Here is a 16,870-nt window from a genome sequence, read left to right on the forward strand (position 1 = left end):
GGCACTTCAGCTTTCCTGCCTCCCCTACGCGCAGCCTTACAATCACAGAGGAGAATTTACAGCCCCAATGCTTCCCAGGGGCCATAGCTGCTCCTGGCCTTTTCACTCACAAGGGGTTCTCCCCTCTGCCACGGCCCTGATGAAGCTGCTCCTCTAGAGCTCTTACATACATTTTAGGTCCCTCTGCATAATCACAGCATATTCAGAGCAGAGTACTGGCTTGAAATCCTTTCCATCCTCTCCCCTACATGTCCTTCTCATTGGAACAGTCTGCTCCTAAACTGCTTCCAAACAGGAAGAAAGACAGACCCAGGTACATGCTTTACATAATGGCATGCTCCCAGACTCATCCCTTTCAGACAGGCAGAATGCTTCCATGGCACATGGACAATGTGCACAACTGCTCCATTGCTACCGCGTCTACACTCTGTGACAGGGAGCCAGGGACTTTGCCTCTCCTGCTTCAAGTACCGTGCAAGGAACAGCAGTGAGAGATGCCACACATCCATCCCCCCTTCCACCTAGAGTTTGTGCAGCTTGCTGCCCTGCTCTCTGGTAATTCAGCCCCTAAACCAAGCAGCCTCTGAGCATGGCATTCTTTACCCCTGGTTGCTGGCGTGGGCTCTGGCGTCTTCTCTCCAGGATTCGACCACCACCAGTTGTCTGGGAACGGATTCCACCAAGCCTGGGTGGTGGTTTTCTCCAGGTTGTCATGATGAGGCCCTGGAGCTGTTAGGACATGGCTCATTTAACCAAGATCTTGTGATTATTTCTTGAGAAGCAACTTTTCCTCCAGCAAAGTCCACTCCACCAGCAGCAGCACCTTGAGCACGCTCATGCCCACAGATGGATGTGACAGCAGGGCGAATGTATGAACCCATGGTGTCATTACATTCCTCCAATGCCTAGCCAGATGCAAGCACTTTGGGCAGTCCCAGGAAAGAACATGCTCCCTTGAGAGTAGCCACCAAAAAGCCCCGTGGGGCTTTTCACTGCTCCACGTTCCATAAGGTTAATGAGTTCCTCACAGGCTCTGACAGCAGGAGAGAGCAGATAGTCCTTGAAATAGAGCCCAGAATGAGGAACGTCCACCAAGATGACAAAAAATCAAAAGATGTAAGAAGTATCTACAAAGCCAATGCTGCCAAGAACCTGAGCTCAGACCTGAGGACATTCAAAAGGCACATGCACTCCCCTTGTCCTGATGCTGGCAGCTAATTTTACACCAGAACCACTTTCCAGGCAGGTATTAGTATATCACAGGGAGAGAGGCGCAGCTTTACTCCTATCACATTAGCAATCCACAGCATTTCCTCCGAACACAGCATATCAAATATTAAATTCTACAGGTTTGGGATAGATATTTCTGAATGGAAAGATGTTTCTGCTTTGAATAATTACAGGAATCTACAGCCTTTTCTTCCACTGTGCATCCATATAGGTATTGGTATGGAAATAGATGTGTCTATTGTATATGGATGAAAAAAAATCAGTCAGAGTTACTGTTTATGTAGGTAGCTCATTAATCAGTAAGAGTTCTATGTCTGATTCATGGCACACCTAGAGGTGAATCATAATTTGCTAATAACAAAGAGTAAAACCTATCTGGGCAAGGAGAGAAAGTCAATGGTAATGTGCTGATGCTGTATTAATCTGGCCCATTAACTTGCTGGAGTACACCACCAGTGATGCCCAAATCCAGAGAAAGAATGAATGTGTATCATCTGAAGAACAAGGAGCTGTGCAAACTGCTCATTTCAAACCATAGCACAGAATTCTTTAGATTAAACTATGTATCTTTTAAAGAAACTGTAACTTTACAAATTAAATGTAGTACAGTGGAGAGCCACCAATTTTGTTTTTCACTTTAGCACACTACAGAATTATATAGATAGATTTTCAGCCATCTATCTGAAGATATACAACAAATACTTTTCTTTACTTATTTCTTAATTTTCTACTTCCCTGTCTGTGGGTTTTTTCTCTGGGAAGTTAAATTGTGACCAGGATATTCCACTGAGCCTGCACTGCTATACAAACTAAATAACAGATATTGGGACATGGCTTTATTCCTTCTTTTTAGGACTGCTGTCCATGAATTTTTTTTCCTGTGCTACTGAATATTTGATGACTTCTCAGAGAGATGCACAGCTTATACTTCATGTCTTTCTAAAAGGAATGCTAGGTTACTGATTCATTTATAATGCAGTAAAATTAAACTAAATGAGTTAAACACTTCTGTGTTAAAGTGATGTTGCTGGGTAACAGCCAAAGCTATCAGAAAAGCCCAGGAGCATTACTTTCATAATATTTTTTTTCCTCCAGAGAAACCAGTTTATCAATCCTACCCCTGTAAACAAACATACCAATGCTATCACTTCTCTGATTCACATTTATCATTATTGACACATTTTATCACATTTCTCTATAGCTTCTTTGATCTTTTCAGATGTTAAATATCTCCATTTTTCTCTCTGTAAAACAATCCTGCCCATGAGAGAGAGCTGCTAGCAAGAGGAAGGGACATAGATATTTAGGACCAATACATTTGATAATCAAGTATTAAAACAAAAACAGAAAGCTTTCCTGTACAGAAACAATGGACAGGTTTTTTCAGTGGGTACAGAAACACCAGCACAAGGAAACATTAAGTCACATGTGCACACAAAAGCAAACATATAGGAAGGAAAAATCACCACCAGAGCCAACCAAACTCCCCACTATTACAGGTGGGATTTTCTGAAACCTCCACCCCTTACAGGCAACATTTTGTTACAATAGCTTTCACTGGAAACAAGCACCAGAAAATTCTCTACTTTTTTTCAAGGTTGGGGGTAAAATCAACCTAGTATTTCTTTTTCTATCTACATACTTAAAGGCGTTACTAATCTTCACATCTTCTGAGAAAAGATGTTTGGGTTTAATAATTTATGTCTTTTAGCAAAGCTTTTGCTAACTGTAATGCATACAATCATTCTTCCTCTAAATACAGTGATGAGGGCACCATTTCTCCAAGTCACTTAGACCATTTGACCAACTATCAGCAGCCAACAGACAATCAAGCTACATGGATTCCCCCGATGGAGAAAAAAAAGAGCCAGTGGGAAGGAACTTTCCCTTCTATCAGTTTGATCTTTACTACAACAAGCCTCTGTAGATTTCCTCTGTATAATTAAAATGTTCTCCCTTTAGGTTCACTATATTTTCTGAGGCAAAGATCTTTATCACTCTAATCATAAGAACTAGTGTGAACATATGTACATTATTTCCACTTTAAAATGTGGAAGAGGACTTCAAAAGCTTTTTATTTATTGTAGCTGCTGTGCACTACATATTTGATAAAAACATCATAAGCAGTTTTTCCAACTCAGTAAAGCTATTTAATGACAAAGAAGAGAAGATGGCTACTGTTCTTTTGGGTCCTCAAAGACTGTGGAGTAACCACAGACCCCAATTTTTTCTTATGAATATTGCCAACAGCAAGGATGAAATTAGTTTTTGCAGCGCACAAATGGCTTGGTAGTTGCAACTACCATATAAAGCACTGCCTTCGTTAGCAAGGCCATGGTTTTTGACATGGAACATACATACATTCACAACCAAAAATATATTAGAATAACATCATGAATCTACAAAAATATCCTTTTCTACCTCAGAAATAAATTGACTTCAAGCGATAATAGGTTGTAGTAATTTGTGATTCCTCATAAAGTGATAAACCAGCTGTGAGAAACCCAAAACAGCAGTCTTTCCGAGCTCAGGTACAAGCATTGCAGCAAACATACTGTAAATGATTTTGCTCCCCTTGTCTCAGAGAGTGAAGCTCATTTCCCACTTAACCAGTCTAGAGAGTAGTCTATTTCAATGTCTTTCCAATTGCTGAGGTGTTGTATACTTCACCACTTACCAGAACACGCTTCTGGAAGAAGCAAGCAATTTTAATGTGATCTATGTGTAATGTTGTTATTATGAAACATAAATCTTACTAGTACTTGCAGGATACTGCCCATCATCTTCGTCATGGAAATCACCAGCCGGCGTCCCAAAAGAGGTGTCAGGTGATACAGATGGAAATTCATCATCTGTATGGTGATGGATAAATCATTACTATTTCATAAGCTCAGTTGCAATATTCACAAGAACTCACAAGTACTTCAACTATTCCACCCTGCAAGTTCCATTCCTTCATGGGCTGGTCCAAGAGAGAAGAAAGATGCAGACCCCACACACACTTCTCTCACTAACACAGTAAGGATACCACCCAAACAGATCGTTTGAAGAGCAGAATGCATTACAGTGACAATGAACATTCTGGCAATGATCTGTTTATGTGCTACAAGATCTTATTGTAGCTGTATGACATGAGGACAGGGACTCTAGAGCAATGAGTGAAGTTATTCATATTCCCTTCTGCTGAGATATATTCTGAGGTTTAGTCCAAAAATCTAGACTATGAATGCAAGCAGAGATAGTAAAAGTTGTAACAGCAACCAACAGAAATACACTGCACACACCTTGGGGAATGTGGGGAATGTTTCTGATCCTAGTTCCTTAGCAAGACAGTCTTAGGATTTACCTTTAATGGTGCTAGCTACATGTCAAAACAAGCATAACGTGCCGTGAGTACACCACCAGTGAAAAGTAATTTTATAATCCTAATGCTCTTGCTTTTTCTTTTTATTAATTTCAGTATGTATTGAGGATATTAATGCAAAATACTGATATCCTTCACTGGTAATTTATTGGTGATTTGATAAAAAGCCTGTAGTCACACAGTAAGCTTTATTGTCCCTAGAGGATGACTTATATCTGTATCCCTAACATTCTGGGAGCGAGTCTTTCAGACCTCGGATAATTTCAGTCACACAAGCAACATAAAAGATTAAATAAAATAAGTTGAAAAGAACATGGCATTTGTATTTGGCAGGGCCCCATGAAATTAGTGTCAACCTACGGTCCTTACCATAGTCTCTTCCAGGAAATCCTTTTTCACCCCCTCCAGAAGAATGACCTGGCAGCTGTGAGACTGGAGTAGGACTTCCATAATACGAGGGGCTGGACCTGCCGATGGAGGCATCCATGGCAGTTGTTTCATGAGTTGATCCACTACCTACATTTTCATCATCCGCCCCTGAGGTGGAAGACTCTCCACCGGTGTGACGTGTGCCGTCCGCGTTGTAGCGGGAGCCGTCCGCGTTGTCAATGACTGCGGAAACGGAATTAAACGGAATTCATGTCAAGGAGGTACACAGCCATAATAAAGAGTAATGCCTATGGATCAATACCAGTTCACCTGTTTTTGCCCTCCTATCTAACCTAGATAATACATCACTAAAATATGTCTAATGCATATATGCTAATTTATATGTTTTTTGCATTTGTAGGGCCTGAATTGCATCACTTATTTTTATTAAACAGCTTGATTTTAACATAATGTCTTGGCATTTGTAAAGTCAATTAGAATTTAGAGTTGGAAGAAATAATTTATTATGAACCTTTTCTCAGCTTCCAGCATCTTTTCTAACAAACAGCTCAAATCACATGTATGAAGGGTGCAGTCTTAAGCAAATTCCTTTATCTCAAAGGGATGTTAGCAGCTCTGAGGTCCCAAAAATGTCAAATACCTATATAAAAAATGTTTGGTATCCTGAAATAAACCAAACTCCATAGGCTTTAGGGGAAGACAAGTGACTAGTTGTTTTAATTTCTATTGAACATCTCTCAACTTCTTTTTTCTTATGTTTGGCTTGGCTTTTTTAATATTACTGATTGTTTATGTAAAAATAAGATAACCAGTTACTAAAAATTGAGCAAGTGCATGTCTTTCTAATCAGTACAGTACCTGTTTCATCCTGGTTACTGAGTAAGGAAGTATCTATTTTTACAACTGGCTCACATGTTTTTTCCTCTGTTTCTGTGAAAGAAGGAAAACAGAAAGTATTAATTTGAAAAAATGGATTAAAAAATTGCATGTATGCTTAAATCAATTGTACATAATGACAAAACATCAGCTTCAGATGAGGAGGACTGAAAGCAAATTTCCAAACAAATGTTATTCACTGACGTACCACCTTCCCAGGTGGGGCATTGAGACTGTTCTGTCAGCTAACAACGAGATTCTCCATTTCCATAACCCTTCCAGAAAATGTCTGCAATCAATGCCAGTTAAAACAGCCTTATGACACAGTTTCAATGCTGTCAGACTCCCTGTCATTGTGGCAGTGGCAACACTAATCTCTTTTAGCTGGCAAGACACCATCCCCTCCCCGGAGGGCTCGGCAGAGGCAGCGCGTGCCCTGCTCTGGTGAGCACTGCTGGCTCCTGTGGGCTGAAGTGCCCCACCTGGGGATGGTGTACGAGCTACCTGCTCATACTGCTGGTAGGGAATAATACTTGGGAGGAGCTATAAAGATCTGGAGGGGATGGACATCACCATTGTAGTCATCTGTGAGTGACAGACAATAGCAACTCACATGATACTACAGCAATGCAGAGATTTTTAATTATATCACTACAAAGAACAAAATAAAAAACATTACTGCATTCAAATCATCGATGAACTTTTCCTACAGCTCTCTGTGAGAACTCTCTGCTTCCACTACAAATGTCACAATCTACTGAAATTCAAGATCCTTGAAGTTAGTTTAGATCTTATTTTCAAACAGTGTGTTCAGCATCTGTCACAGACTATATACACTTTCCTAATAATTTGCTATAATATCTCCAACTATTAAAAAGTCCAAAACCTTAGATGAAAGCGGTCTGCTGCTGACACATGTTACTGTCCAGCTGCCTCATGTCTAAATGGAGATCTGCCTGAGCAAATACTGAATGAATCTGCCACCAGGAGAGCAGCAGCCATGTCCGTGGGCCTGGGATGGACATTGCAGGCCTTGCAGCTGCTGCAGGTGGCAGCCACTCCCAAAACACAAAAAACTCGCAACTGTAAAGCTTATGTCTGCATGAACAGAAGAGCTGAGTGCCAGGGCTGACAGCAGTTATGTCTTTCAGATTCACTGCTGCAATGGTTCACTTCACTAAGCCATTATAATGAACTCTTCTGAAGCTGCAAAGTTTGTCACAAGGCCAGAAAAGTGATTTAGTTCAAAACACCCTGATAACAAAATAGTCATTGCTGACATGACAGATACACTTCTAGAGGCTGACAAAATGTATTTCTTCTCAGCTGAAAACCAGCCTATGTTTATTATATGAGCCCTCATCCCAGTACCTTAAATAGGCAATTACATATGTTATTTTTAGTTAATCTGTTTCTAAAATGCATCATAAAATCATCTCCTTACCTGTTGCATTGTAACAGTATGCATCATACCGAGCAGTTGTATTTGCTGAAAGTTTGTAAATGCCAGTGTTATTTGCTGCACAAAGATGATAGGGATTGATCCGTGGGATAACAATATACCCCACCACGAAACCATACCTGTGAACAACAGAGGTAAATAAACCATATTACTTACTATAGCAGATGTCACCTCAAACACTAAGAAGCTACAAAGAAGCCATTATTTTTTACAGGCACATGCATTTATTAGTACTGTTTTGTTGATTTTTCTTCCTTTTTCATTTGAGTGCTCCTTTCTCACATGCAGCTACATCAGTCCCCCATCACTCAACATTGTTTTGTGTTTTATTTCTAGACCTAAACACATTTAAATTAAATATGCATCTTATTGGCTAGCTAGGGTGATCAGTTCCAGAGCAAGGGAGTGAAAGTGAGGGAGGTGAGTGCACTTTTTGTTCAGGGTGAGTTTGTATTACCTGACACAAAATTCCCATTCTTCAGGAATTCACATTTTCATTGCTTTGACATAACACACCGAAACATTTCACACAGAAATGTTGAGGGCTCAATTTATGGTACTTGAGCAAGTTTAAAGAATGATTGCAATACACATCATTATCTGCAAAAACTGATGGCCTAGTAAAATATTCAAATACAAGAATCATTCATCCACAAATTCTTACTGTATCTTTCAGTGTGATTATTGTGCACAGGGCTCACATAATTCAGTGAAGACTGTGATTAGATAAGGTACAATACATTGTTACTGTTTTGCAATCCTGTAATACCTGATTGATTCCAATGTATTTAACTGGAGATCTGATAGAATGGTAACAAGAACTGGAGTTTGGTTTGGGTTTTGCTTTACTTCTTGAGAGGAATGATTTATCAGGGAGGAGTAAATGTCACAGCTTTGCAATTTTTTATCTAGGAACATCATTCGAGTTTCATGTCTAATGTGCAGATACCTGCAATTCTGAAACTCCTGTAGGTGGAATTATAAATTACTTTACTCACAGTCCCAACTAAGCATACAATGCTGACACTTTACAAACCAATATTGACCTACTTGTGTTATGTTCTGTTGATTCATCTTATTCACACACATTTGGATGGTTATATGCAGCATATTTTCCCTCTCCTACTCACGTTTAATAAGAGCTAAAGCTTACTGACAAGGACTACTTCTAGCACAGGTAGGAGGGTTGGCCAGAAGGAAGGGAGGAAGAAATCCTATCTACATGGCTTGCATGTCCAAATCTGTCCTCTGGTAAATTGTGAATTAGGGAATTGTAACGTTAATTAAAAACTACAGCTTCCCCCTGGGAAAAAAAAAATCCTTCTTCTTCTTTCAATTGGTTTCATATTTTAGCTTTAGAAAATACTTTCCATAGTTTAGAATACTCCTAATTGCTTGCATAGAAATCTCTACCCCTATGCATTATTTAGGATTTGATCTCTAAACATTGTGTAGTGCTGGGCCATTCAGAATGCTGTGTATGTTCATGTGCTAATGTCTGAAAAAGATCATGCCTACTGCGTTATGAGGGACTTCCCCTCAGAGCAAAGAACTGTTTCTAGTTTTTACATGGTACAATTTAAAATTACATTTCCACTTCTGATGGAAGAATCCTCTAATAATTCTCTGTTCACATATTCCACCACCACAATATTTGTGAAATAAACATGCCAGAAGAGGAAATAGTTGCAGGCAGCACTGATGTCAGTACTATTTCTTATGGTACCAGAGGGAAAGTCTTAAAATTTTGGAGAAATGTCCACCAAATTTTTCTGTGCCAGTTAGAAGATAAATTCCATTTCTCCATGTTTGCTGTTTAAGTTAGACTGCAATAAAGTTGAAAATCTGCTGACATTTATTTAAACTCCATAATGGTGTGCCACCATGAATCTCCTGGGCTGCAGTGATCATGCAGTGGTGGAGTTTGAAGTCCTGAGAGAAATGGGCAAGGAGAAGAGTGAAGTCAAAACCCGGAATTTTAGGGAAGTAAACTTCCAGCTCTTCAAGGAGGTAGCAGTAGGCCATCCTGGGAAACTGCCCTTGGGGACAAGAACAGAGATGGTCTTCAAGGATTCCTTCCATAGAGTGCAAGAGCTCTTGATACCAGTTTAAGAAATCAGGAAACCAAGCCAAGAGACCAGAACAGCTGTTTTGGGACCAAGGCACAGGAAGGAAATGCACAGGCAGTGGAAGCAGCGTACCAATACCAGAGCAGCCTGCCCAGAAAAACCTGGGGGTACTGCTGGATGAGAGGCTGGACACGAGCCAGCAGTGCCTGCTTGTAGCCCAGAGAGCCAAACTCATCCTGGGCTGTGTCCCAAGCAGCGTGGGCAGCAGGTCAGGGGAGGAAATTCCCCCTCTCTACTCTGTTTTGCTCAGACTCCACCTGAAGTGCTGTGTCCAGCCCTGGGGTCCCCATCACAAGAAGGACATGGACCTATTGGAGTCCAGAGGAGGGTCATGAAGTTGATCAGAGGGATGAAGCACCTCTGCTATGAGGAAACACTGAGAAAATTGGGATTGTTCAGCCTCACATATTTTTATTCACCTAATTTTTTTGAATTAAAAGTTTTCTGTAACTTCTAGTCTCTTGGCCTAGTTATTTTTGGAGAAACTGGGGAGCTGTATCATCCACATTTGTTGCCCTATACATCATTAATTACAGCAGGTAATTAGGTCACTTGACAACGTGGTTTTGGGATTTTTAATAACCACTGTAGCTGTCATCTGAAACATCTCCATTCACAGATTACAAGAATGCACTTGTACTGTGGCCATTTTTTCACTGGGATGTCAAGAGTTGACCCCTCACAGTACCACCTGCTGCTTTTTACTGTTCCTGGGCAAGACTGAGTTCCATACACTGCATACACCATCCTCAGCCTTTGACCTCACATTGGGTCCTTACTTCCCACATATTTATCTTACCAATTGCTCAGTGAAACACTAGGATCTGAACATCTTCCTAATTAGCTTATTATACTGTCAGTCTTTTGTTCCCTTTATATTTTATCTGTGTGAGGTTGTGATTTCTTTAAAAAATAAATGGTAAAAACTATATGCATCAAGGACTCAGAGCAAGCATACACATGCACAAAGATGTTTTTTTCATGATAGAATATAACTTATTTAGCTAATCATAGCATCTAAAGTAAGTCAAATGTAATTACTACACTAGTGGTGTCATGAAATACTTTGTTTTCAAGTTTCTTTACCTGCAAGTTTCAAATCCAAGCTCATGAGCTTTCTTCAGCTGCTCTAGTGTTGCCAAGGTACTGTTGAGAGCTCTGCAGAGTTCAACTGCTTCAGATTGTGTGAGACTGTAGCGACCATTTTTTTCAACATGAAAAACTCCTCCATATCTGCAACTTACATTGAATTCTGTTATCAAAAGAAAAGAAAAAAGATGTTAAAAATTTAGACCTAATGCTTCACTGAAGACCTGGAAATTATTTCTTTTCAAGTATAATGCTTTCAAAGCAAACCCACAAGAAGTAACAGCTTCCAATTAATTCAGAAAAAGCACTGCCACTTTCAATCACTTTTTTCATACTTTCCCTCTCTGGGCTGAGGCATGAGCCAAATCATCAGCCTTCCCAAAACCAGCAACACAACATGTTTTTGTAGGGTATCCAGGACAATTAACATGCCATTAACACTAATGTGCAGAAGAAAGGGTTAATAATAATAATATCAATACAACTAAGAATAATCATGTGTGTAGATGGGGAAACAACACTATTGGAATTAAATCCCTACATCACACTGCAACACAACACGACACTTCAAAGCAATGTGAATTAATTTTGCTTCTGCCCCACCTTTCCCTCTAGAGAAAAAAAGCAGTGGCAACTCCAGACTAGAATGACAAACTGCAAAGCACACTTCATAGGAGTAGCTATTATTTCCAGTGCAAAGAGGAGCATGACTCATTTTTATCTTAATTTTAATGGAAGTTCCATGTGCAAGAAAGGGAAAAATAGACCAGTCTTCTCCAATATTAAAAGGGTGTGTCCTTAGTGTCTATTTGAAAAAAAAAAGATGCTATATAAAAACTGTTTTTCTAAAAGACACGAAATGCAATTCATGCACATTTGCATTGACACATTATAAATAATGAGCAACTTTCCTAATGTGATTTTTGCTTGACAGTCTATTTTGTTCTACAGCCTAAATGTGAAAGCAAACTATAATATTCGAGGCATGCACTCTTTAATTACTTTTGTCCATTCATAAATTGATGTTATTCTGTGTACAGGGTATCTACTCAGGGTAAACCTCAAGGAAATTTCCTTTCCATAGCTCACAGGAAACATTCAAAGAGATAAAATGCAGGAGATAAGATGTAGGCTGGGTGATGCATGAGAGGCCAACCACTATTCACAGCATAGGTAGGAGTCCCATAGTATTGATGCTTTCTTGTCCAAAGAAGCTCAAAAGCTGTGCATCCAATCTTGAATGCCTGCACCATAAGCAACAGAATTAATCATTATTGTTACTTGGATAGCCTTCCCACAAAATGAATGGGAAAAAAACCTCTTTTCCAACAATTCCACCTTCCCAGTATATTGGCTGACAAAAAAAAATAATTTAGACAAAATCAATTAGTATTTCAGAGCTCCTTAACAGTCTTGGTGATTACAGTTCTTCATATTTTTAATATTTTGTTGACATATGTCATTAAAAAACATATGGCCCTTCTGCCACTCCTTGACTACTGCTAGGAGGGAGCTGCTCTCACATCTGCCATGCAAGTGACTTCTACTTTGGCTCCAAATATTTCATATTCAAAGCCTGATATTGTCTTGGAAGTTGTCCAGCCAGTACCTGTATTAAGCAGCTATTAAATGACCTAGACAAGAATAAAGGTTTTTCTTTAGTTTTCCCTTCTTGATTCTCTCTTCCTAAAACACACTCTCTGAGGTCCAAGACTTAATGTTAAATATGGGGATAAGATCACAAAGTTGTACTTGATTACTTTAATGTAACAAGCTCAGTGATTTTGGAGATAAATTTTCTTGGAGCCTCAACATCTCTTCTGATCATTTTAGGCAAATTTCTAAAAAGCTTTTACTGTGAAAGCAGATACCACATACACTTGCTTTGGGTTCCATTTGATTGCAGTTAATCCTAGATCCACTGAATTATAAAGTAAAGTTTGCTTTTCTTTAGAGAGAGTTGACTTGGCTATCATCAAAACTCAGGCCATTCCCGGTTTTAAGCACTACAATTTATGCTCTATTACCACTCTGAGATTCACTCATAGTCAGAATTCCGCTTAGACACTCAATTACTTAGAGTTCTGCTGCTCAAAAAGGTAGGCTTACTCACACAGATAGGCTTAATGGAACTACACGTGGGCTGCATGCCTACACATGTGTACATTTTCCATGGAAATGCTCAGCCTGAGTAGACCCTGCAGCCCAGGACGCTGCTGGGAGGTACCAGGCTGACTGCACGTGTGCTGCCCAGCTGCATACAAAAGCCCAGCCAAGCTCCCAGGAAGCCTTGCCTGTGCAGCATGAGAGATCACGTGGGTGTCCAGGAAACTCCAGGCAAAAATGTGGCAATCCAGTTCTCAAAACTGGGTTTGAGGCCATCCAATTCATTGGCACTGTGCCCTAAAGTAATGCTGAGACAGCATCTTTATCTTCACTTTGATGATATCTTCTACGCCTACTATTCCAAAAGTACCACTGCTGTAGCAGAGACACTCTGTTCATGAAGAGCTGAGTATGGAAAAAGGACCAAAGCAGTACCCAAAACTCACATGAATTTCACAGTCGAAGCAAATTGTGTAAATTCAGCATCTACTCTTTGAAGGCAGTAATTACCACATTTTAAAAATGAGCTATCAGGGAACACAGCATTTTTACTGTATAGTCTCAGATTTTAATGTTCACACAGTGGGGAGGGACCCTTAACTGAATTAACAAAAAAATTTCTAATCACACTAATAAATACCATATTAAAAACAAATGATGGGCTCTAAACTAAATTAATACCTTAATTTTTTTCCCATGCTGAGGCTTATAGAGTAATTTTGAATTAAGGAAGAAACACGACTGTAAATTTAAATCAAAACACATATTTCACCTTTTCCCGTAGGGCAAGAAGGTCAAATCCATTAATTTTATATTGATGTTACTTAGCTGGCTATAACACACTTATGAAAAAGATGGATTTTTATTGTGTTCCAAGAGCCAAGGCAATGTAAAACTCATTCTGCATGACCAACTATTGCTGATCCTTTTAACATTTTTGAATCTTCAAAGGGGCTGACTCAGAGTGGACTCACAGTGAAACCACCAACAGCACGCTAACTTTCCCTCCTTCCTCCTCCTAGAGCTGTCTGGCTTTGGAGACTGACAGGACACAATCCTCCCTTTTTTCCTTCATTCACATGATTTGCTACAGCTGTTTAATAATAGCCCTTGAAGAAGGCAAACAGTACGAAATACATCTGAATTGTCATAATCATCAATCTCACCCAGACCATGAGATTGGGTGACACAAACCAAAGCCACGGAGTGCTCCTGTCTGTGCTGAGCTTTATGAGCATGGAAAGCATAAACTTCCACATTTCTCCCCATCCTTGCTGGGATTTCTGGTGCCCTCTCTCAAGCAGCTGCAAGCAAACCTTTCTCTACTATCCTCATTCACACATCTAAACCAGGTTCAATCAATACTTGTCAGCCAAAATCACTAACTTTGGTTCCCCAGACAATTTGCTAGCTAGAGCCCACTGGTGGGGTGGAATCGCCTCACACAGACTAAAGAGCATTGTCCTGTCAGAGAAGTGTGAGTTACACCCTGATAATTAATAGGAGAGGCTTGTTATAAACTGTCACTGTAAGAAACCAGGTGCAATTTCCACTTCCACCCTGATTCTGCAACCCTTATGTATAATGAGTAACACTGACTCACGCTAACTCTTCCCACTGGAATTAATTTTCCATGAAGATTTTTGGTATACTGTATGGATGCCTCATGCACTACTCCCCAGTTTTCATTGTTTTCAAGACACCACCTGGGGGCTTCATTCTCAAGCTGTCTTTTGTTGGAGGGGAAAAAAAAACCAGCAGATCTTTTAGCAGCTGCAGAGATACATCAAAGCAAGGCAAGTGGAAGATGTGCGAACACCCTGCCCTCTGCAGCGAAAGCAGTGTAAGACTTGTACATGCTAACAGACTTCTTGGTAAAACCGCACGCTGAACTGCATGGCAACCAGGAAATGTTAGGGGGATGTTTTGGTGGGGATTTTCCTTTTCAGTTTGTGGTTCAAGATGACTGATAGCTCACCAGGATGTGATAAACTGGGGCTGACAACAGGGACAGAACTAGAGGTTCGACAGTGCATATAGTTTTCATTCTATTTGTTTTAATAGATACAGGATTTACATTTACTGTAAGAAGTATGTTCTATATTTATTAAACTGATTTCTAGCTCTAGGCAGATGTACATGCGTAATTGTTTCCTTATAATCACAGATTAATTTTGTACTGATACTTCTGAACAGGAACCACCACCAGCTTAGCACTGATATCTGCATTATGAGTATTATCACCTGCTTTAAATGCATGCTAGCAATGAAGTAGCAAAAAGTAACATACTGGAAACAGATTAAAATATATTTAAAAGAAAATCCTAGTCATTACTATTCCTCTTCAGGCAAATCTATGAATTGGGCCACATGAGTCCTAAAATCTGAGGAGATCTGGACAATCCAGATCTTGTCTCTCAGTTCAGACCTATCTCTAGTTATGCCTGGTTTTCTAATTGTTTCTCAAGAAAAATACTTCATGGCTAAATAAGAATGCATATTTTATTTCTGGCTCAAGGAATACAAAATTTCATATGGGATGGATTCATAAAACATTCAGGATCCAAAACATTTTGTCAATGTATATATTACGTAAGTCTGATTACTGCCATTTTGACATCTGTGAGAACTTAAAATGTACAAAAAATATTATTCAGAGATTACCTAATATACTACAACACACATGGGCCTGGAAAGCCTTATTTGCTGAGTATTCTACCTTTTTTTTAGTCTATTAGTAAAAAACTTCACTCAAGCAACTTGCAGCCCAGGCAACTGTAACAGGATACAGAGGCTTTTACCTTTATGTCAGAAGTTGGACTGAAGCCCAAGTCAGTGATGAAAACCACTGGATAGCTGTTTGCTAGGTTATGTAAAATGATTCATTAATCCCAGCCACAGTCACTAATAGACACGTGTCGACATCATTAAAACACACCTATACTTGAATCCCTTGGGGCTTGATGAGGAAAGGAAAACTGTGCTGGGAAAATAGGACTCAAAACTGGGATGACTACACACTGATCAAAATTCAGAAGGCGAATTTGCAAGATCCATATGAATGAAGCCAGCAGTCCTTTACCATCCCAACACAAAAGCGCCAAGGATCAAGCCACATGTATCATCATTAAGTGTGGCTGGTTTTGTGTTCCTCCAGTTATGATATTCTGGTTCTGTCAACCAACATTCTCCAAAGAAAGCAGAGAAACAAATCTAGAAATAGACCACCTGCACCATAAGCCAGGCTTCTCCAAATAGTGACAGTGAAAGTCTTCACAGATCCTTGGGAGTTGTCTGATTAAATACTTTCCTTGGAGTATTGCCAAGCTGTGAAACCTACAATGATTTATAGGAAATACATTTCCAGATTTAGTGGCAATAAATCTTATTTTTGGTTTTCAAAGTATCCCTTGTGGATACTTAAATAAAGCAAAATAAGGAATTTGCTTTCCAGTATGAAATTACCCTTAATTCTGAAATTAAAATAATTCATTTGCACAAAATAAAATCACTTAAGGAAGTTCAGATTAAATGTTTACATGGCTGCAATACATGTAGATGATTTAAGGAACCCAGATAAAAGTTTTCCTCAGGGATTTTTTAAAATGTCATATTTTCATTTCATTTTGGCATAGAAAATATTCTAAGCCTTGAAAATTGTAATGGGAGAGAAAAACCCCACATAATTCTATCCATAATAGATATGTGATATTCAGAGAGGGAAAAATTCTCTGCACACCTGGCTTTTTAAAGACAGCAATGTCCAGGAAAACAGTTTAAAAGGGATTTACCTGCATGTTTGCAAGGCGTTCCTGCTATAAATAGAGACAACACATTCTTAGTAGCTGGGTGTGGTGACAAGAAAGTGAAGATGACTCTCCATAGATCCAAAGGTGTAAAGCCAGAACTTTCTTTGAAGTTGTGCCTAAGCTGTTCCTACTACCCAGTTATATTTGGGTACCTAGTAATTCAGTCTAAAAAAGCAAATAAGAGTGTAGCTTTCTCACTCTCCTGTGTGCTGCTAACTGCATAAAAAGTCATGAGACAGCCATGCTAACCTTGAGGTCCAAGTGGGGTGACGTGGATCTCTGCAGCGAAAAAGCAGTGTGGCTGGACGTATGCACAGGGGCCAGAGTGGGATACAGTGCTGTGGGAGGTTCTCCTTTCTCCAACCAAAAATTAGCAAGTATTCCTTGCATTTCTGTCTTACTTCTGGGAGTACAC

At 39.6% G+C, this 16,870-nt stretch overlaps 1 protein-coding gene across 4 annotated transcripts in view; it reads right to left on the reverse strand.

Annotated features, from left to right (window-relative positions):
* Positions 1-16,870, reverse strand: part of CD44 (CD44 molecule (Indian blood group)) — a 51,251-nt gene that overhangs the window by 21,867 nt on the left and 12,514 nt on the right. For all 4 annotated transcript variants that reach the window (XM_031055836.1, XM_031055839.1, XM_031055837.1 and 1 more), the window contains exons 2-6: positions 10,538-10,703; positions 7,305-7,441; positions 5,843-5,914; positions 4,964-5,206; positions 3,987-4,082 (exon numbers count right to left, since the gene is read on the reverse strand). In XM_031055836.1, the coding sequence (XP_030911696.1) occupies positions 3,987-4,082; positions 4,964-5,206; positions 5,843-5,914; positions 7,305-7,441; positions 10,538-10,703 (714 nt within the window). The remainder of the gene's footprint in view (positions 1-3,986; positions 4,083-4,963; positions 5,207-5,842; positions 5,915-7,304; positions 7,442-10,537; positions 10,704-16,870) is intronic.

This window comes from Geospiza fortis, unplaced genomic scaffold (genome assembly GCF_000277835.1).
Source record: "Geospiza fortis unplaced genomic scaffold, GeoFor_1.0 scaffold66, whole genome shotgun sequence".
Lineage (NCBI taxonomy): Eukaryota > Metazoa > Chordata > Aves > Passeriformes > Thraupidae > Geospiza > Geospiza fortis.